A 23,218-nucleotide genomic window follows, 5' to 3' on the forward strand; every position below is an offset into this window, starting at 1 on the left:
AATGTTTACTGAGCGTCTATTATATGCCAGCAAACAAAAACAGACATGTACCCTGTCCTCCTACAACTTACAGTCACTAGGGGAAATAGGTGTTAACTAAATGATTGCTCTCTAAAATTAAAATTACTACAAAGGAGAACACTATACTAAGATGCCATGTGAAAGGAGAATGCCCTATTGAGGGAGGCAGGAGACAGGGCCTTGAGAAATGGAGTTGAGATATGAAGGATGAGAAGGTGTTAACTTGGTGAAAGGGTCTTCCAAGCTGAGGGGACATCTGGTATAAAAGTCCTGTGGTGGGAGGGAAACCAGAGATGTGAGGGATTGAAGCTGAGTGAGGGAGAAAATGTATGAGATGAAGCCAGAGGCTATACTATGGCTGGTCTTTCCGCTAAGAGCAATGGGGGCCCATGGCGGGTGGGGTACTGAAGGGTTATAAACAGACAACTTGATGGTTATTTGTGTGACTTCTTAGACTAGAATCTCTAATCTAAGCATCCCCTGTATCACCTACAGGGATCCCTGTATCCCCTACAGCTGCCTTCCATAGGCTTTGCATGAGTAGGCATTCAAGAAATACTTGTTTAATTTAACCCATGTTAATGCATTGTATTTTTCAACATCTTCACTCACACATTTCAACTGCATCTGATAACATTCCTGAGGAATAGGTAGGGTGAACACTGTTATCTCTAATTTACAAATGAGGAAATAAGATCCAAGAGAATAGTTTGTTGAAAATCACACAACCAGGGACTTCCCTGGTGGTCCAGTGGCTAAGGCTCTATGCTCCCAATGCAGGAGGCTCAGGTTCGATCCCTAGTCAGGGAACTAGACCCCACGTGCAGCAACTAAGAGTTTGCTTGCTGCAAGAACAGATCCCGCATGCCACAACTAAGACCTGGCACAGCCAAATAAATAAATATTTTTTTAAAAAATCACACAACAAGTTTATGTCAGAATTACCATTAGAACCTGGGTCTACTGACACACTCATCCCCTGACCCTTCCCATTGAAGCAGTCCCTTCCTTCTTTCATCTCCCCTCCCCAAGTAATCACTTCAGATACAAATCAGCACCATTACCAACAACATGGATCAACTCCCTTAAATAAGCAGCTTATTTCATTCATTTATATATATGAATGGTGTGACATCATTTAAAAGCAGACCAGCACTCTCTAAACATTCTATTTGAATGGCGTTACCATACTGTTCTATTAGATCAACGTTGTTAACTGTTTTGTTCAAATTTTCTATAACTTAACTAATTTTTGGACTTCTTTACCTATCAATAATTTAGAGAAGTCAGTAATATCCCACTATGGTAGATTTGTCTTTTTTATTAACATCTTTATTAGAGTATAATTGCTTTACAATGGTGTGTCAGTTTCTGCTTTATAACAAAGTGAATCAGTTATACATATACACATGTCCCCATATCTCTTCCCTCTTGCATCTCCCTCCACCCCACCCTCCCTATCCCACCCCTCTAGGTGGTCACAAAGCACCGAGCTGATCTCCCTGTACTATGCGGGCATGTGGCATATATATACAATGGAATATTACTCAGCCATAAAAAGGAACAAAACTGAGTTATTTGCAGTGAGGTGGATGGACCTAGAGACTATCATACAGAGAGAAGTAAGTCAGAAAGAGAAAAACAAATACCGTATGCTAACACATATATATGGAATCTAAAAACAAAAAACAAAAAAAAGAAAATGGTCAGAAGAACCTAGGGGTAAGACGGGAATAAAGATGCAGATCTACTAGAGAATGGATTGAGGATACGGGGAGGGGGAAGGGTAAGCTGGGACAAAGTGAGAGAGTGACATGGACATATATACACTACCAAACGTAAAATAGATAGGTAGTGGGAAGCAGCTGCATAGCACAGGGAGATCAGCTTGGTGCTTTGTGACCACCTAGAGGGGTGGGATAGGGAGGGTGGGAGGGAGGGAGATGCAAGAGGGAAGAGATATGGGGACATATGTATATGTATAACTGATTCACTTTGTTATAAAAGCAGAAATTGACACACCATTGTAAAGTAATTATACTCTATTAAAGATGTTAAGAAAAAAAAATAATAATAATGATAGTGAAGATCATCCAGGACCTCAGAAAAAGAATGGAGGCAAAGATCGAGAAGATGCAAGAAATGTTTAACAAAGACCTAGAAGAATTAAAGAACAAACAAACAGAGATGAACAATACAATAACTGAAATGAAAACTACACTAGAAGGAATCAATAGCAGAATAACTGAGGCAGAAGAACGGATAAGTGACCTGGAAGACAGAATGGTGGAATTCACTGCTGCAGAACAGAATCAAGAAAAAAGAATGAAAAGAAATGAAGACAGCCTAAGAGACTTCTGGGATAACATTAAACGCAACAACATTCACATTATAGGGGTCCCAAAAGGGGAAGAGAGAGAGAAAGGACCCGAGAAAATATGTGAAGAGATTATAGTCGAAAACTTCCCTGACATGGGACAGGAAATAGCCACCCAAGTCCAGGAAGCACAGAGAGCCCCATACAGGATAAACCCAAGGAGAAACATGCCGAGACACATAGTAATCAAATTGGCAAAAATTAAAGACAAAGAAAAATTATTGAAAGCAGCAAGGGAAAAACAACAAATAACATACAAGGGAACTCCCATAAGGTTAACAGCTGATTTCTCAGCAGAAACTCTACAAGCCAGAAGGGAGTGGCATAACATATTTAAAGTGATGAAAGGGAAGAAACTACAACCAAGATTACTCTACCCGGCAAGGATCTCATTCAGATTCGATGGAGAAATCAAAAGTTTTACAGACAAGCAGAAGCTAAGAGAATTCATCAACCACCAAACCAGCTCTACAACAAATGCTAAAGGAACTTCTCTAAGTGGGAAACACAAGAGAAGAAAAGGACCTACAAAAACAAACCCAAAACAATTAAGAAAATGGTAATAGGAACATACATATCTATAATTACCTTAAACGTGAATGGATTAAATGCTCCAACCAAAACACACAGGCTCGTTGAATGGATACAAAAACAAGACCCATATATATGCTGTCTACAAGAGACCCACTTCAGACCTAGGGACACATACAGACTGAAAGTGAGGGGATGGAAAAAGATATTCCATGCAAATGGAAATCAAAAGAAAGCTGGAGTAGCAATACTCATATCAGATAAAATAGACATTAAAATAAAGAATGTTACAAGAGACAAGGAAGGACACTACATAATGATCAAGGGATCAATCCAAGAAGAAGATATAACAATTATAAATATATATGCACCCAACACAGGAGCACCTCAATACATAAGGCAACTGCTAACAGCTATAAAAGAGGAAATCGACAGTAACACAATAAGAGTAGGGGACTTTTAACACCTCACTTACACCAATGAACAGATCATGAAAACAGAAAATTAATAAGGAAACAGAAGATTTAAATGACACAATAGACCAGATAGATTTAATTGATATTTATAGGACATTCCATCCAAAAACAGCAGATTACACTTTCTTCTCAAATGTGCACGTAACATTCTCCAGGATTGATCACATCTTGGGTCACAAACCAAGCCTCAGTAAATTTAAGAAAATTGAAACCATATCAAGCATCTTTTCTGACCACAATGCTATGAGATTAGAAATCAATTACAGGGAAAAGAACATCAAAAACACAAACACGTGTAGGCTAAAGAATACTTTACTAAATAACCAAGAGATCACTGAAGAAATCAAAGAGGAAATCAAAAACTACCTACAGACAAATGACAATGAAAACACAACGATCCAAAACATATGGGATGCAGCAAAAGCAGTTCTAAGAGGGAAGTTTATAGCAATACAATCCTACCTCAAGAAACAACAATCTCAAATAAACAATCTAACCTTACACCTAAAGGAACTAGAGAAAGAAGAACAAACAAAACCCAAAGTTAGCAGAAGGAAAGAAATCATAAAGATCAGAGCAGAAATAAATGAAATAGAAACAAAGCAAACTATAGCAAAGAACAATAAAACTAAAAGCTGGTTCTCTGAGAAGATAAACAAAATTGTAAACCATTAGCCAGACTCATCAAGAAAAAGAGGCAGTGGACTCAAATCAATAAAATTAGAAATGAAAAAGGAGAAGTTACAACAGACACCACAGAAATACAAAGAATCCTAAGAGACTACTATAAGCAACTCTATGCCAATAAAATGGACAACCTGGAAGAAATGCACAAACTCTTAGAAAGGTATAACCTTCCAAGACTGAACCAGGAAGAAATAGAAAATATGAACAGACCAATCACAAGTAATGAAATTGAAACTGTGATTAAAAATCTTCCAACAGGGCTTCCCTGGTGGCGCAGTGGTTGAGAGTCTGCCTGCCAATGCAGGGGACACGGGTTCGAGCCCTGGTCTGGGAGGATCCCACATGCCGCAGAGCAGCTGGGCCCGTGAGCCACAATTACTGAGCCTGCACGTCTGGAGCCTGTGCTCCGCAAAAAGAGAGGCCGCGATAATGAGGGGCCCACGCACCGCGATGAAGAGTGGCCCCCACTTGCCGCAACCAGAGAAAGCCCTTGCACAGAAACGAAGACCCAACACAGCCATAAATAAATAAATAAATAAATAAATAACCTCAAAGTTTTTTTTAAAAAAATCTTCCAACAAACAAAAGTCCACGACCAGATGGCTTCACAGGTGAATTCTATCAGACATTTAGAGAAGAGCTAACACCCATCCTTCTCAAACTCTTCCAAAAAATTTTGGAGGAAGGAACACTCCCAAACTTGTTCTATGAGGCCACCATCACCCTGATACCAAAACCAGACAAAGATACTACAAAAAAAGAAAATTACAGACCAATATCACCCATGAATATAGATGTTTTGGTGAGGATACAAAAATCCTCAACGAAATACTAGCAAACAGAATCCAACAACACATTAAAAGGATCATACACCATGATCAAGTGGGATTTATCCCAGGGATGCAAGGATTCTTCAATATATGCAAATCAATCAATGTGATAAACCATATTAACAAATTGAAGAATAAAAACCATATGATCATCTCAATAGATGCAGAGAAAGCTTTCAACAAAATTCAACACCCATTTATGATAAAAATTCTCAGAAGGTGGGCATAGAGGGAACCTACCTCAACATAATAAAAGCCATATACGACAAACCCACAGCAAACATCATTCTCAGTGGTGAAAAACTGAAAGCATTTCCTCTAAGATCAGGAACAAGACACAGATGTCCACTCTCACCACTATTATTCAACATAGTTTTGGAAGTCCTAGCCACAGCAATCAGAGAAGAAAAAGAAATAAAATGCATACAAATTGGAAAAGAAGAAGTAAAACTGTCACTGTTTGCAGATGATATAATACTATATGTAGAGAAAAAGATGCCACCAGAAAACTACTAGAGCTAATCAATGAATTTGGTAAAGTTGCAGGACACAAAATTAATGCACATAAATCTCTTGCATTCCTATACACTAATGATGAAAAATCTGAAAGAGAAATTAAGGAAACACTCCCATTTGCAACAAAAAGAATAGAATACATAGGAATAAACCTACCTAGGGAGACAAAAGACCTGTATGCAGAAAATTATAAGACACTGATGAAAGAAATTAAAGATGATACAAACAGATGGAGAGATATACCATGTTCTTGGATTGGAAGAATCAATATTGTGAAAATGACTATACTACCCAAAGCGATCTACAGATTCAGTGCAATCCCCATCAAATTACCAATGACGTTTTTTACAGAACTATAACAAAAAATCTTAAAATTTGTATGGAGACACAAAAGACCCCGAATAGGCAATGCGGTCCTGAGGGAAAAAAACAGAGCTGGAGGAATCAGGCTCCCAGACTTCAGACTGTACTACAAAGCTACAGTAATCAAGACAATATGGTACTGGCACAAAAACAGAAATATAGATCAATGGAACAGGATAGAAAGCCCAGAGGTACACCCACGCACCTATGGTCAACTAATCTATGACAAAGGAGGCAAGGATATACAATGGAGAAAAGATAGTTTCTTCAATAAGTGGTGCTGGGAAAACTGGACAGCTACATGTAAAAGAATGAAATTAGAACACTCCCTATATGGGAACATATGTATATGTGTAACTGATTCACTTTGTTATAAAGCAGAAACTAACACACCATTGTAAAGCAATTATACTCCAATAAAGATGTCTAAAAAAAAAAAAAAAAAGAACACTCCCTAATACCATACACAAAAATAAACTCAAAATGGATTAGAGACCTAAATCTAAGACCAGACACTATAAACTCTTAGAGGAAAACATAGGAAGAACACTCTTTGACATAAATCACAGCAAGATCTTTTTTGGTCCACCTCCTAGAGTAATGGAAATAAAAACAAAAATAAACAAATGGGACCTAATGAAACTTCAAAGCTTTTGCACAGCAAAAGAAACCATAAACAAGACAAAAAGACAACCCTCAGAATGGGAGAAAATATTTGCAAACGAATCAACGGACAAAGGATTAATCTCCAAAATATGTAAACAGCTCATGCAGCTCAATATTAAAGAAACAAACAACCCAATCCAAAAATGGGCAGAAGACCTAAATAGACATTTCTCCAAAGAAGACAAACAGATGGCCAAGAAGCACATGAAAAGCTGCTCAACATCACTAATTATTAGAGAAATGCAAATCAAATCTACAATGAGGTATCACCTCACACCAGTTAGAATGGGCATCATCAGAAAATCTACAAACAACAAATGCTGGAGAGGGTGTGGAGAAAAGGGAACCCTCTTGCACTCTTGGTGGGAATGTAAATTGATACAGCTACAATGGAGAACAGTTCCTTAAAAAACTAAAAATAGATTTACCATATGATCCAGCAATCCCACTACTGGGTGTATACCCAGAGAAAACCATAATTCAAAAAGACACATGCACCCCAATGTTCATTGCAGCACTATTTACAATAGCCAGGTCATGGAAGCAACCTAAATGCCCATCGACAGACGAATGGTTAAAGAAGTTGTGGTACATATATACAATGGAATATTACTCAGCCATAAAAAAAAACGAAATTGAGTCATTTGTTGAGACATGCTTGGATCTAGAGACTGTCATACAGAGTGAAGTAAGTCAGAAAGAGAAAAACAAATATTGTATATTAACGCATGTATGTGGAACCTAGAAAAATGGTACAGATGAGCCGGTTTGCAGGGCAGAAGTTGAGACACAGATGTAGAGAACAGACATACGGACACCAAGGGGGGAAAACTGCAGTGGGGTGGGGATGGTGGTGTGCTGAATTGGGCGATTGGGATTGACATGTATACACTGATGTGTATAAAATTGATGACTAATAAGAACCTGCAGTATAAAACAAACAAACAAAACAACTAAAAAAAAAAAAACTAAAAATAGAATTACCATATGACCCAGCAATCCCACTACTGGGCATATACCCTGAGAAAAACATAATTCAAAAAGACACATGTACCCCAATGTTCATTGCAGCACTATTTACAATAGCCAGGACATGGAAGCAACCTAAATGCCCATGGACAGATGAATGGATAAAGAAGATGTGGTACATATATACAAGGGAATATTACTCAGCCATAAAAAGGAACGAAATTGGGTCATTTGTAGAGATGTGGATGGATCTAGAGACTGTCATACAGAGTGAAGTAAGTCAGAAAGAGGAAAACAAATATCATATGTTAAAGCATATATGTGGAACCTAGAAAAATGGTACAGATGAACCAGTTTGCAAGGCAGAAACTGAGACACAGATGCAGAGAACAAACGTATGGACACCAAGGAGGGAAAGTGGCGGGGGGGCAGTGGTATGATGAATTGGGAGATTGGGATTGACATGTATACAGTGATATGTATAAAATTGATGACTAATAAGGACCTGCCGTATAAAAAAATAAATAAAATTAAATTAAAAAAAAAATACATAGTGACTCTATCTCCAGTATTGCTTCTGGTCTCAAAGTCTGTTTTGTCCAGTATCAATATAGGTCTGCCAGTTTTTTTCTAGCTATTATGGTGTGTGTTTTCTAAACCTTTTACTTTCAAACTATCTGTACCTTTATGTTTTAGCAATGCGTCTTTCAAAAGTACATACCTGAATTCTAAAACCAGTCTGACAATCCATATTAGCTGAAACATTGGTTCATTTATAATTATTTCTACCTTATTTTGTGCCTCTACTTGTCCCACCTTTTCTAAAATTTTCTCTCCCTCTCTTGCTATGTTTGGATTATTTTTTTCAGTTAATTTTTCTCTCTACTAGTTTGAAAGGTTTACCTTCTGTTTCCATTTTTATGATAGAAGCATTAAGTTACATTAGTTAATTTAGTGTAATTAACTAACAGGAACTCCAAACACTCCATCCCAATCTATAAGCTTTGTTATCCAGAACTTTAGTTCCATCTTTCTGGGGGGAAGGAGGGGCTGGTGATTCACTTTATTTTTTTTAAACTTTTTATTTTGAACTAATTTCAGACTAACAGAAAAGTTGCAAGAAGAGTACTAAGAATTCCCTTCACCCAGATTCCCTAAATATTAATATTTTACCGAGTTTGCTTGCATCATCCTCTTTCTTTCTCACTCTTTCACGTACATATACATACATGTTATTTTTTTGGAACCTTTTGAGAGCATGTTACAAACATGATGCCCTTCTGGTTCTAAATATTTCACTGTGCATTTCCTAAAATCCAAAGACATTATCTTATATAACTATAGTATAGTGAGTGAAATCAGGAAATCAGCAATGATACAACCCTATTACCTAGCCTGGCAGATCTAATTCAAACTTTGCTGATTGACCTAATAATGTCCTCTGGGGGCGGGCTGGGGGGGCGCCACATTTCTATGGTCCAGGATCCAATCTAGCTTTATACATTGAATTTAGTCATCTTGTTTCATTAATCACCTTTAATTTGAATAGGCTTCACTCTTTATTTTTGTCTTTTGATAACTTGACATTTTAGAAGAATAGTATGTCCCTCAGTTTGGGTCTGTATGATGTTGCCTCAGATTCGGGCCATGCCTTTTTGGCAGGAATGTGATGAAGTGATGTGGCACCCTCCTCAGGGTGCTGCATCAGAACTCATGTGATGCTGACTGGTTGCTTGGTTAAGGGAATATCTGCCAGGTTTCTCCACTACCTTTCCCTGTGTAATGAATAAGTATTTTGTGGCCCAATACACTAGTCATTATTATTATTCTTTTAATTAATCAAATTTTATCTACATTTGCCCATACTTTACTGTTTATTTTTTTAAATTTATTTATTTATTTTTGGCTGCGTTGGGTCTTCACTGCTACGTGTGGGCCCTCTCCAGTTGTGGTGAGCCGAGGCCACTCCCTGCCATGGTGCGTGGGCCTCTCACTGTGGTGGCCTCTCCCGTTGCGGAGCATGGGCTCTAGGTGCACGGGCTTCAGTAGTTGTGGCTCATGGGCCTAGCTGCTCCGCAGCATGTGGGATCTTCCCGGACCAGGGCTCGAACCTGTGTCCCCTGCATTGGCAGGCAGATTCCCAACCACTGCGCCACCAGGGAAGCCCTTTACTAGTTTATTGATTCACCATTTCTTCTGGAATTTTAGATCTTGTATCTGGGATCCCTTTCCTTCTGCCTAAACTATGTCTTTTAATATTTCCTTTAGTGAGGGCCTATTGGTGACAAATTCTCACAAGTTTCTATTTGTCTGAAAACACCTCTGTTTTTTCCCTCATTGTAGAAAGATATCTTTACTGGATATACAGTTCTAAGTTAGGAGTTATTTACTCTAGAACACTGATGATAGTCCACTGTTTTCTGGCTCCTATTACTGCAGTTGGGAAGTGAGCGATCAGTTTAGTTGCTACTTCAAGAGTAGTATGTCTTATCTCTCTCCTGTTTTAAGATTGTTCTCTTCGCCTATGGTAGCATTACGGTGTGCCTAGGTGTGGATTTCTTTTTATTTATCCTAACTGGGATTTTTGGCCTTTCCATATCTGTGGTATAGTGTCATTTTCACAAGTTCTGAAATTTGTTAGTAATTACTTCTTCAAACATTATGTCTGCCTCATTCTCTTCTTTCTCTCCCTTAGGAATTCTCATTATATTAAAATTAGATTTTATTACTCCATCCTTCATCTCTTTTAACTATTGTTAAGGGCTCCAGCTGTGGGGCCCATCTTGCATTTTGGACCATTTCTTCACTTCTGTCTTCCAGCTCATCACTTCCCTACTCAGTTGTGTCAAATATGCTGTTAATTTCTTTCTGCATTATTAATAGGTTTGACTCTGCTCTCTGTTGTTTCACCTAGCTCTATTTTGTTTTATCATGGGATTTGAGATTTTTGACTGTGAGCCAATATTTCTTGTAACTTTTCTTCTGGGACTCTGTTGAGTCCTGGATTGAAGGTGGATTTGCATTTGCTTCTGTCAGGCAACCAGGGCATTACCAATCCAGGACCAATTTAAACTAAGTTTTGTATATGTAGCTTTTGAGGACCATCCAGACACTATGAAATCAGACTGGGAAGTATGTGTGAGGGTCAGTTCATTGTTATAAATTTTTAGGGAACTATGTTTTCCCCCTCCAATTAGCTTCGAGACTTGCTTTTTCTTTGTACTCTTGGAGAGTGTGGTGAGCAAGTTCTTCATTTAGGGTCTCAGCTTTAGCCAGAAGTTTCCCTTCCTGTTCCCCTGTTTATATGAGTCCTGGGCTTTGTTTTTTTGTCTTTTGCACCCCACTTGGCTATGAAAACCAAAGTTCAACGTCACTGGGTTCAGCAAATGCCCTCCAGGTGAGTCTTAGCTTCAGGATTCTGCTTCATTCTCTGAGTTCCTGTTTTCACTCAGTTTATGGCCTCTGAGAAGTTCTTATGTATTTATTAAAAATATTTAAAAATATAATTTATCCAGCATGAAGCTCAATCAGAGCAACCAGTCCAAAACTGCTAGAAAAGAAAGTCTCTTTCATTTTACAGATGAGGAAACTGAGGTTCAGAAAAGCTAAGCAACTCACCCCAAAACATAGAGTGAGTAAATAGTAAAGTTGGGATTGAACCCAGGCAGAGACACTGAAACATGTATTTCAAAACTAAAGTCTAATTTACCCAAATTTAAGTCACATGAATTAATCTACATGTAGATTTGCAAATATCAACTTGGGTGTCTGAAGAGTGAAACATAAATCTCAAAATTGTTTCCTATTATAATCCTTGAGGAAGCAGGATGGAAAAAGAATTATATTAGAACTGCCTCCATTATAATGAAGTTAAAAATACCTAATAAATATATACTGTATATGTATGTGTGTGTAAGTGTGAGTGTGTGTATGTGTGTTATCTTTGATGGTGGTGATCAGAAAATACCGCAAATCACAAATGCCCAATGAGAACAATCTGAGACTGTCAGGTTTTGTTACAGTTTAAACAAATGAACTGAATTTTAATTCTCAGTGTGTAGTTAAGACTACGTGCAGAAGAATATGTAAATCATAGTGAAGATGCCCTATCTCCCCAGCCATCTAATTCTTCTTCCCAGGAGTAACCATTTTTAACAGTTTCTTCAGTAACGTTTAAACCATATTACATTTCCACAGCTGAGGAGACAAATGAACTTACCAATTCTGCTATGTGAGCCATGGGCCAAATGAGCCCTTCTCTCTAGTCTCACCAATCCAGCTTTCACATCTAATATTTCCCACTGCTGTTTATGCGGCTCAGACATATATCCAAGTTCTGTCCTCTCCTCCCTCCGCACCCCCCCCACCCAATCACTGTGCACCAGGGATCTGAATCCACATTTCTTTGTTTACAATTCAAGATTCTACTCTGCATAGTGTATCTGTCTGATAATTACCTCTCTGATAGTTACTAATGTTAGTTAATAGGGAGACTTCAAACACATTGTTTCCATAAAGAATCAAGAAAACTAAAATATAAATCAACTGTCTTCACACGAAGCTTGCTCTAAACTTACAGGGATTGTGCAGCTGTCTGAATCTCGAGACGTAAATCCAACATTGCCTAAGTGAAGGATGCCAGCAAGTATTCGGAAAATTCCCATCTGATAAGATTCACTAATTCCTGAAACAACAGAGTAAATGAACAAGTGATAAATTTCAGAACAGGAACTAAACAATTATAGCAGACAATTTTAAGCCCATCTTTAACTCTTGAATAATGCCAGATGTTGTACACATTATAATGTGTCACAGTTAACAACACTTTCATCTTTGTTGACATTAACACATAATGCGCTTTAGAATCATGGTTGAGAGCATGGGCTGTGGAATGAGACAGACCTCAGCTTGAGGCCTGGCTCTGCTCCTGACCTGCCATCTCACATTGGCAGGTAACTTCACCCTTCTATCCTTCTGTTTTCTCATTTGAGATACAGGGACAATAGGGACTATCTCAAAGGGAGTTTGTAAACATTAAATAAGAAAATGCACATAGTAAACTGAACATACTATGTGACACATGGTAGGTGCTAAACAAACTATCACCATCATTGTCACACACTGAATTTAAGTATCTCATTAACATTATTACCTCTTCTATTTATCTCTACTCCAAATGCAAGCTGTAGCCCAATAAGGCTGTTTTCAGTCAGATTGTTTAATTACTTCTTCTAACTACAGACCAACTATAAGTCAAAGAGACCCCAAGGTTAGAAGTGCTCAGGCTGGTGTTGCACCCCAGCCTGATGAGCGAGTATCTAAACGCAGCATTAGAGCAGGACCTGAAGGATCTGGCAGGATGAGGAAGCCGGACAGCCCTTGGTATTTTACCAGCTTGGGCTTCATTTTTCAATAAGGTAAGATTTTTCCAGAATATTACATAGAAATTATATTCGAGTAAAAACAGTAAAATGATTTTGAAATATGTAACTATATACAGAGTAATTGACAGTTCATCTTACAAGGAATGTTTCTGCCATCTCCTGCATTATGGCTTTTTCAAATTTGCAATTGTCTATTTACAAACAGAGTTAGCCCTGGAAGTAAAGCAGTGTTTCTCAAACTATAATATGCATATGACTCACCAATGGATCTGGTTAAAATGCAGATTCTGGTTTAGTAGGTCTGAGACGGGGTCTGAGATTCTAAATTTTTGCAAGCTCCATAGTGGTCCTGGACCATTCTTTGATTAGCAATGCTTTTAAATTAAATTAACTCACTTCAGGTTACTCCTCAAAGTACCAATATATGACTTTAGAATTATTCATATTCTGAAGCTTTTAAATAAATAATTCAACACTAGAAGTTGTATAACTACATTTCTAAAGGTCAGTTTATTTATATGTAGATCCAATATTTTTTTTAATCCAGAAACAAGACAGTGACATGAGCTATTTCAGAAACAGAATAAACTACATGTAATACAGTGTTTTGTCACCAAGCCAGCTCAACCACATTTCCAGGCCACAAAAAGGCACCCAAAACGAAAAAACAAACACAAAAAAATCCTATAAAACATGAGTTTTTGTATAGAAACCCATTTCATCTGGCTCTAGCTTTCAGATTGTGTAAAAATTTAAGTAAACAGTCCCACATCCCCTGATGCCCTCAATGTATTTCTTTTTTAAATAAACTTATTTATTTTATTTATTTTATTTTTGGCTGTGTTGGGTCTTTGTTGTTGCGCATGGGCTTTCTCTAGTTGTGGCGAGCGGGGGCTACCCTTCATTGCCGTGTGCAGGCTTCTCATTGTGGTGGCTTCTCTTGTTGTGGAGCACGGGCTCTAGGTGTGTGGGCTTCAGTAGTTGCGGCACGCGGGCTCAGTAGTTGTGGCGCATGGGCTTAGTTGCTCCGCGGCATGTGGGATCTTCCCCGCCCAGGGCTCGAACCCGTGTCCCCAGAATTGGCAGGCGGATTCTTAACCGCTGCGCCACCAGGGAAGCCCCTGAATGTATGTTTTAAATAGCTTTACTGAGGAATAATTTGCATACCATAAAATTTATCCATTTTAAATATGCAATTCAATGCTTTTTAGTAGATTTACAGAGTTGTGCAACCATCACCGTAACCTAATTTCAGTACAGTCCCCATCACCTCCAAGAGAAACACTGTACTCATTTGCTGTCCAAGTGTGTTTTATAAAGAATCTAAAAATAAATTAAAAACAAAACACCAAAAATGAATGTTAAATCTCTCAACAATTCTCACCACTTAATATGAAGCTAAGCCAATATTCCAATCAAAGGTTTCTTGAGTCAAAAAGCTATTGCTTCTAAAAATTCAAGAATAAGATTACATACCTAGCAAAGTGCAGGCCTGCCTGGTTTGTGCCATCTCCGTGGCATCATCTACTCCTTCAATCACAGGACTGCCACCTTGCTTCGTGTAATGAAAGTTATCTGCGTCTCCTGCAATTAAGGAACATTTTTAAAAAGATTTGCAGTCTATGAAAAGGCGTTGACATCTACCCTGATGTCCACTCTGAATTAGAGGCAGTGACGGCACAATTAAGTGTATAGAGTCTGAAGTTTGACTTCCTGTGTTTTTAGCTATATTTTAATACAAGACTCAAAATTAAATAATGGAGTGAAATGTTTGTAGAATTTGTGAAATGAATAGTCCTTTCCTAAAGGTTTTATTCCAATCTACATGCTAGGATAATTTCTTCAAACACTTTACTCCCTTCTTCATAGAGTTCCACCTGTGGAACCTCATAGATTTCCACCACGTAAACTCCTTTACATTTATTTTCCTTTCAATCAAGGCAGATTTCAAACATATACAAAAGTACAGAAACTAGTATAATGAGCCCTTGTGTACTCATCACTCATCTTAAACAAGTGTCAACTCAAGGCCAATCTTGTTCCATTTATACAGCCACTCACCACTTCCTCATCCCATGAGGTATCTTGAAGCCAACTGTAGGCCTCTTATCATTTCATCCATAAATATTTCAGTATGAGATAATCTCCTTTTTAAGAAGTAAATTTATGAACTCAGAAATTAACATAAGACAATACCAGCACAATAAATCTAGTGCCATATTCATACCTAATCGCAGCATTTTAAATTCAGGTAACTTTGCTGAGGCACAAAGCTGATAGAAGATATGATAGTTTCTCTCCTCTTCTGCCTTTGAAAAAAGAAGAGTTTTCAATTACAGCATTTTTATCTAAAACCCAGAAAATTCAATCATAAAAATAAAAATTTAATTATCTCATTTGATGAAATAAACTGTCCTTTCCCAAATTTCCTAATACATATCTATGATTATTAAACCTCGTGATTTATTAGCTATGTGCATCTGTGTGAGTGTGTATCTGTTGGTCACATTCAACGTAATATACCTGATAGTAATGCTTTTTGAACTAGTGAACAGCTTGCTACATGGCACTGTCGTAAGAGGTCAATGCCTTTGGGGGAAGCTAAAACCTTTTTATTTTTTTCCCTGCAATACTCAGTATTTTCTCACAGTATTTTCTTAGATTCATGGTCTTCCTAAGACTTTTGACTAGAAAAAAATAAATCCCATTTTTGCCATATTTTAGACTGTAAGCACTACTAACATCATCCATATCATTTTAGTTTATATATTTAAAAATCAATACAAGATTTTTTTAAATAGAAAATAAATCATGTACAATTCTAAGATCATTTCTTACTATTTTCTGACAGTCTTTTTCCACATATATACTTTAAAAATACAGTTGTAATAATATTGTTTATACAATATTATTATACTCTATTGTCACATCCTTGAATTCCGCAGTGTATTCAGTTAACTGAAGAATACAGCAAGTAAGGCCAAGGTCACGTTTGATGCCCAACAGGGGCTGGTGTCTGGTAAAGAAAACTTAGTTTTCTGTGTTTAGTGCACAGAAGACACTAAACAAATTAACAATATACCATTGACCACAAGCATGAATAGGCAAGAGGTCAGGTGTTTCGGTACACAGGCAACTAGAAAAGCAGGGGGATCTGCAGAAATGCTTTGGTCATCTTTGTACATGAAGGACAATATCAAGTATGCTCTTTCTGACTGTTTGACTCACTTTGATATAACCAAACATCCACAATATTATATAGCCCTGGGGGTTGGGGAACAGCTAGAATTGCTTCAATGCTTCTAGACAAGAAAATAAGGATTAGGCCTTAATGTTCTGTCTTAAGCACTACTAGCCTCTGGTCACCATACCCATTTTCCCCTTAACCGTCTACCTATCAGTCGAATCTGTACTATTTAGACTCAGTCTTCTCTTAGATCTACATATGTTTCCCCCATTGTTTCCTCTGGCTACTAAACATTGTTTTTGGACCTATTCAAGTATACGTGCGTGCGCAGTAACACTGCTCTGCATGTATCTAGATATTAGAACAATGGAGGAGGGTGACTATTCCTTCGCTATACAAATCAGGTATTACATTCAGGTAGCCACAAGTCAGGCACACCCCCAAAGTCAAAGCCAGGATAGCTCTAGGCTGCCCAAACTCATGACTCTCAGTATGTCCCAGACAGTTTCAAAGCCTTAAGAGACTTGTGCAATGGAAATTGTAGACTCTGCTACACGGCGGTGCCAGGGCTACTTGAACCTCAATGTGGCGAGCATCTAGTTAAGGGACTACAGGAACCCCATCTCAGCATGCAGTGGGTCACCAGGAGTCCTATATGGGGAGTTTTCCAAAGATAAGTCCACACTCCCTGAGTATACCTATAAACATGTGAATGCACACCTGCCGGTGCTGTAATGTGTAGTACTTCCCATTTACAAATAAAAAAGGAGTAAGTTCCCTGGTGAGGATTCTGGGCTTTCACTGCCGTGGCCTGGGTTGAGTCCTGGTTGGGGAACTGAGATCCCCGCCCCCCGAAAAGGAGTAAGAGCATATGTGCGAATGCAAGTCTGGCACTGATGCATAGACTTTAGTGTGTTCTTTGACAGTAGTTCACAACTGAGTTGTGAAGATCTTTTAACCCTCATTATTCTATCTAAACAGTATCACATTCTGAGAGAAGAAGGAAGGAAAAAGGACAAGGATAATTTTTTTTCTCTTGAACTGAGTTCAAACTGTAACTCATTGAAGCATAGAGCAATGTCTTCCCTATCAACTGGGAAATGTGACAGACAAGACTAAACTAATAGCGCCTCTTCTTAACTAAGCTTTTCCTACAAGCATTTGGAGGAAACAGTCAAAACCATTAAACCTAAATCACTGCCCAGTCCCAAAGACTATTAGTCTAGGGGTTATCCTCTGACAGGCACTGTTTTACACGTTTCAGTCCAAGTGTGGTTTGTAGTAATATTGTAGTAATATTGTCATAACATGCTCAAGAACATCTGGGAATAAAATGCACACCAACAAACATGAGCTCTGGAATTATATGGCAATCTATATGTATACCTGCCCGGCTTACCTGGAACACCACTCTGGATTTCTCTAAAAGGTAAGTTCTCATATTGGCACCAATGATTCGATATCTCTTATCAAAACCAATCTCAATGTACTTCCCAAAACGGCTGCTATTATCATTCCTGGTTGTCTTAGCATTTCCGATTGACTAAGAAACAAGGGGAAAACAATAAGGTTTCAGAAGTGCAATTCATGCCCCGACATTTACAGATTTGTTCAGGGAGAGAAAGAACACAGCCCTTTAAAACGGATTCTTTTAAAAACAGAACCAGTTTTGTACCTGCGGGCACAATTGTATGCTTTGCTCACTGCACAGCCACACAGGTGTACACTAATAGTCCGTATTGGCCTTGTTATTCTCACACAAATTATTTTCAGAAACAGCAGACTCGAGCCCAGTGCCTGGGAGGTCTTCATCCACCATTTGTGGTATGGAACATACTCATTCACATCAACAAAGGTCAAGAACGGGTGGGACCAGGGGCTGCCTAGGCACATGTCCTCTTAGTTAAATAACAGGGTTTGGTTGCTTGAAAAACTTAGTCGGTTTTATGTAAATAAGCTGGTTAAGACAAATGAATATTTTCCTGGAACTATTGCTCTGGTGTTCAGGGTCTCTTTAGCCAGTAGGCCCAGCTGGACTGCTTACTAGTGGAGTGTTAGTAATTACCCACTTAATTCAAAGCCATTTTCAGAAACCAGAGACAGTAAAATTTGGCTTTGGATTTTGATAGTTGTATCTAACTTGCAAGACACCTGCTACAGAATGCAGAGAATGTAACTTTCTGCCAAATTTTTCATATAATCTTAAAAATTTAAATGGAATATGCACTGCTTTCTGATTTAGGTAACATGCATCTATAAATTTTTCTTTCAAAGCAAAGCAAAAAACATGCTGTAGTTAGAAAAGCAAGTGTTAACATAGTGCATAAATTAAATGCTTAATAAGATAATTTCATACAATTAATATCTTTCACTGTGCAAAGCCTGTGACTATTAGGATTAGTATATTGAAACCACAGCAGAGAGAAAGATATGAAAATTATCTGGAGCATTAAGAAAGCAATACAAAAAAAAAAAAAGCAATACAAACACAAGTGATGAAAACAGTAGTAACATAGCCATAAAAGTCAACACATTAGATTCTCTGATCAATCAAAGAAAAGGTATTTTCACTCTCTGAAATATAAGACATGTATTACCCTATTCTGTTTTGGCAATGAGAACACTGCTAACTTTCAGATTAACATTACAGATGGAAAGAACAGTTGGAAGCTATCTTCCCAGCAAAACTTGATATTACAAAAAGCACAACAAAAAGTCTCCATATATTCCCATTATTTTTATTTTGTTCAGAAAATAAATGTGAAATTTTCTTTCAGCACAACATATTCTGTCCAAGAGCAGATGAAGGGTTACATGTAGTAGCAGTGGCAGCAGCAGTAATAATTACTGAGTGTTTACCAGGCACTGTCCTAAGCACTTTCCCCCAGCAACTAAGCAAGTTAGGGGAGGGTGGTCCACAGCTTCTCCTCCCTCCCAGACTCTTATCCCAACCCCCATATGTCATCCCCCCGCCCCAATCTACTTACAGTGGGGATCAGAGTGGCCAACCTGCCAAGATAATACTACGCTCTGTGAGAAGAAGCAGTGAGTAGGCCAGAGTTGAAACAGACCCTTTTGCCTTTGAGTACAAGGTATATAAACATATAGCAAAGAATGGTAGAAGGAGTAAATGAAATAGAAGTCTGAAGATCTGGGTATCACACCAGGCCCTATCACTAACTTGCCATCATTTAATCCTCTGAGGAGTATTAGTGTCCCCAGGTGTAAACTGACTGGAATAGATGAGCTCTAGGGTCCCTTTCAAAAATAAAACTCTATGATTCTAAGCCTTTAACCCAATATGGAAAGAAGGTTCTGTATATAAACGATGTTTATTCATTTATTCATTTATTTTGTTCATTCCCCCTAATTGCTCCCTCTGCCTTATAAGTACTATATTTATAACAGCCTCCCTAATGCTATTTTCATTTCAATCAGCAAGAAATTGTTAAAGGAAAGAAGTTTTGTGGTCTTGATTTTACTATTGATTTCAGCGAAATGTTGAGTGAATTATTCTTCTTTACTGAATGGAGATGAAAATCTTCAACTACAGTTATTGAAGAGGAAATAGAACTATTAAGACCTAGTGTGGGGCATTCCCTGGTGGTGCAGAGGTTAAGAATCCGCCTGCCAATGCAGGGGACATGGGTTGGATCCTTGGACCGGGAAGATCCCACATGCCGTGGAGCAACTAAGCCCGTGCACCACAACTACTGAGCCTGCGCTCTACAGCCCGCGAGCCACAACTACTGAAGCCCGCATGCCTAGAGCCCGTGCTCTGCAACGAGAGAAGCCACCGCAATGAGAAGCCCATGCACTGCAACGAAGAGTAGCCCCCGCTCACCGCAACTAGAGAAAGCCCACGCACAGCAACAAAGACCCAATGCAGCCAAAAATAAATCAAAAAAAAAAAAAAAAAAAAAAAAAGACCCAGTGTGCCCCCAACATCTTCCCTGTCCCCATCTTAGGATGAAAATTTCTAGGAAAAAAGGATGAAAAAGAAAGTTTCATAAAATTGAGTAAAAGAGAATCATTTATTTCACTGTACATTATTCGTATTTTGCAAAAGGAGCCTATGCCGGGGATGAGGAGCTTCCTTTCTAAAGGATAATGTGCAAATCCCATAAGCCACTGGGCTGTGATGTTCAAGGTGTGGGATGCTCGTGATTACTGGAGACCCAGACACTCCTTTCTTTTTTTTTTTTTTTTTTTAATTTATTTGTTTATGGCGGTGTTGGGTCTTCGTTTCTGTGCGAGGGCTTCCTGTAGTTGTGGCAAGCGGGGGCCACTCTTCATCGCGGTGCGCGGGCCTCTCATTATTGCGGTCTCTCTTGTTGTGGAGCACAGGCTCCAGACGCGCAGGCTCAGCAGTTGTGGCTCACGGGCCTAGTTGCTCCGCGGCATGTGGGATCCTCCCAGACCAGGGCTCGAACCCGTGTCCCCTGCACTGGCAGGCAGACTCTCAACCACTGTGCCACCAGGGAAGCCCTATACCTTTCTAAGAATTTGTCCATTTCTTCCAGGTTGTCCATTTTATTGGCATAAAGTTGCTTGTAGTAGTCTCTTAGGACGCTTTGTATTTCTGCAGTGTCTGTTGTAACTTCTCCTTTTTCATTTCTGATTTTATTGATTTGAGTCCTCTCTTTTTCTTGATGAGTCTGGCTAATGGTTTATCAATTTTGTTTATCTCCTCAAAGAACCAGCTTTTAGTTTTATTGATCTTTGCTATTGTTTTCTTTGTTTCTATTTCATTTATTTCTGCTCTGATCTTTATGATTTCTTTCCTTCTGCTAACTTTGGGTTTTGTTTGTTCTTCTTTCTCTAGTTTCTTTAGGTGTAAGGTTAGATTGTTTACTTGAGATTTTTCTTGTTTCTTTAGGTAGGCTTGTATAGCTATAAACTTCCCTCTTAGAACTGCTTTTGCTGCATCCCATAGGTTTTGGGTCGTCGTGTTTTCATTGTCATTTGTCTCTAGGTATTTTTTGATTTCCTTCTTGATTTCTTCAGTGATCTCTTGGTCATTTAGTAACGTATTGTTTAGCCTCCATGTGTTTGTCTTTTTTACGTTTTTTTCCCTGTAATTCCTTTCTAATCTCATAGCACTGTGGTCAGAAAAGATGCTTGATATGATTTCAATTTTCTTAAATTTACTGAGGCTTGATTTATGACCCAAGATGTGATCTATCCTGGAGAATGTTCCGTGTGCACTTGAGAAGAACGTGTAATCTGCTGTTTTTGGATGGAATGTCCTATAAATATCAATTAAATCGATCTGGTCTATTGTGTCATTTAAAGCTTCTGTTTCCTTATTTATTTTCATTTTGGATGATCTGTCCATTGGTGTAAGTGAGGTGTTAAAGTCCCCCACTATTATTGTGTTACTGTCGATTTCCTCTTTTATAGCTGTTAGCAGTTGCCTTAGGTATTGAGGTGCTCCTATGTTGGGTGCATACATATTTATAATTGTTATATCTTCTTCTTGGATTGATCCCTTGTTCATTATGTAGTGTCCTTCTTTGTCTCTTGTAACATTCTTTACTTTAAAGCCTATTTTATCTGATATGAGTATAGCTACTCCAGCTTTCTTTTGATTTCCATTTGCATGGAATATCTTTTTCCATCCCCTCAGTTTCAGTCTGTATGTGTCCCTAGGTCTAAAGTGGGTCTCTTGTAGACAGCATATATATGGGTCTTGTTTTTGTATCCATTCAGCAAGCCTGTGTCTTTTGGTTGGCGCATTTAATCCATTCACGTTTAAGGTAATTATTGATATGTATGTTCCTATGACCATTTTCTTAATTGTTTTGGGTTTGTTTTTGTAGGTCCTTTTCTTCTCTTGTGTTTCCCACTTAGAGAAGTTCCTTTAGCATTTGTTGTAGAGCTGGTTTGGTGGTGCTGAATTCTCTTAGCTTTTGCTTGTCTGTAAAGCTTTTGATTTCTCCATCAAATCTAAATGAGATCCTTGCCGGGTAGAGTAATCTTGGTTGTAGGTTCTTCCCTTTCATCATTTTAAGTATATCATGCCACTCCCTTCTGGCTTGTAGAGTTTCTGCTGAGAAATCAGCTGTTCACCTTATGGGAGTTCCCTTGTATGTTATTTGTCGTTTTTCCCTTGCTGCTTTCAATAATTTTTCTTTGTCTTTAATTTTTGCCACTTTGATTACTATGTGTCTTGGCGTGTTTCTCCTTGGGTTTATCCTGTATGGGACTCTCTGCGCTTCCTGGACTTGGGTGGCTATTTCCTTTCCCATGTTAGGGAAGTTTTCGACTATAATCTCTTCACATATTTTCTCTGGTCCTTTCTCTCTCTCTTCTCCTTCTGGAACCCCTATAATGCGAATGTTGTTGCGTTTAATGTTGTCCCAGAGGTCTCTTAGGCTGTCTTCATTTCTTTTCATTTTTTTTTCTTTAGTCTGTTCCGCAGCAGTGAATTCCACCATTCTGTCTTCCAGGTCACTTATCCGTTCTTCTGCCTCAGTTATTCTGCTATTGATTCCTTCTAGTGTAGTTTTCATTTCAGTTATTGTATTGGTCATCTCTGTTTGTTTGTTCTTTAATTCTTCTAGGTCTTTGTTAATCATATCTTGCATCTTCTCAATCTTTGCCTCCATTCTTATTCCGAGGTCCTGGATCATCTTCACTATCATTATTCTGAATTCTTTTTCTGGAAGGTTGCCTATCTCCACTTCATTTAGTTGTTTTTCTGGGGTTTTTTCTTGTTCCTTCATCTGGTATATAGCCCTCTGCCTTTTCATCTTGTCTATCTTTCTGTAACTGTGGGTTTTGGTCCACAGGCTGCAGGATTGTAGTTTTTCTTGCTTCTGCTGTCTGCCCTCTGGTGGTTGAGGCTATCTAAGAGGCTTGATGGGAGGCTCTGGTCGACACTCCTTTCTTGACATCACAGTAAAGGGCTCTGATATAGAGACATAATCTTGAGGCAGGTTTAAAAGCTACAAATTTTCTAGGCCACATATTCAATATTTTACCTATATTTTCTTCCTGTAACTGGAAACCCTTTGTCACCATCCTTCAGCCCTATATTCCATTTTAATCTTTCAAGTTGGGATGCCCTCATTTGTAGCTGTTGAAAATTAGTTCTCTCTTTAACAAATTTTCTTAATCCAAATTTCTGCAGGGAAACTAAACAATAATATAGCGTGAAGTAGCTAAGTATAACTACTGTCTTAAAAAAATTTTTTTTTCATAAATTA

The 23,218-nt window shown here is 38.3% G+C and overlaps 1 protein-coding gene across 6 annotated transcripts in view; it reads right to left on the reverse strand.

Annotated features, from left to right (window-relative positions):
- Positions 1–23,218, reverse strand: part of MYO5A (myosin VA) — a 197,362-nt gene that overhangs the window by 83,528 nt on the left and 90,616 nt on the right. For all 6 annotated transcript variants that reach the window (XM_068551749.1, XM_068551728.1, XM_068551750.1 and 3 more), the window contains exons 6-9: positions 17,407–17,550; positions 15,048–15,129; positions 14,297–14,404; positions 12,014–12,120 (exon numbers count right to left, since the gene is read on the reverse strand). In XM_068551749.1, the coding sequence (XP_068407850.1) occupies positions 12,014–12,120; positions 14,297–14,404; positions 15,048–15,129; positions 17,407–17,550 (441 nt within the window). The remainder of the gene's footprint in view (positions 1–12,013; positions 12,121–14,296; positions 14,405–15,047; positions 15,130–17,406; positions 17,551–23,218) is intronic.

Source organism: Eschrichtius robustus, chromosome 1 (genome assembly GCF_028021215.1).
Source record: "Eschrichtius robustus isolate mEscRob2 chromosome 1, mEscRob2.pri, whole genome shotgun sequence".
NCBI lineage: Eukaryota > Metazoa > Chordata > Mammalia > Artiodactyla > Eschrichtiidae > Eschrichtius > Eschrichtius robustus.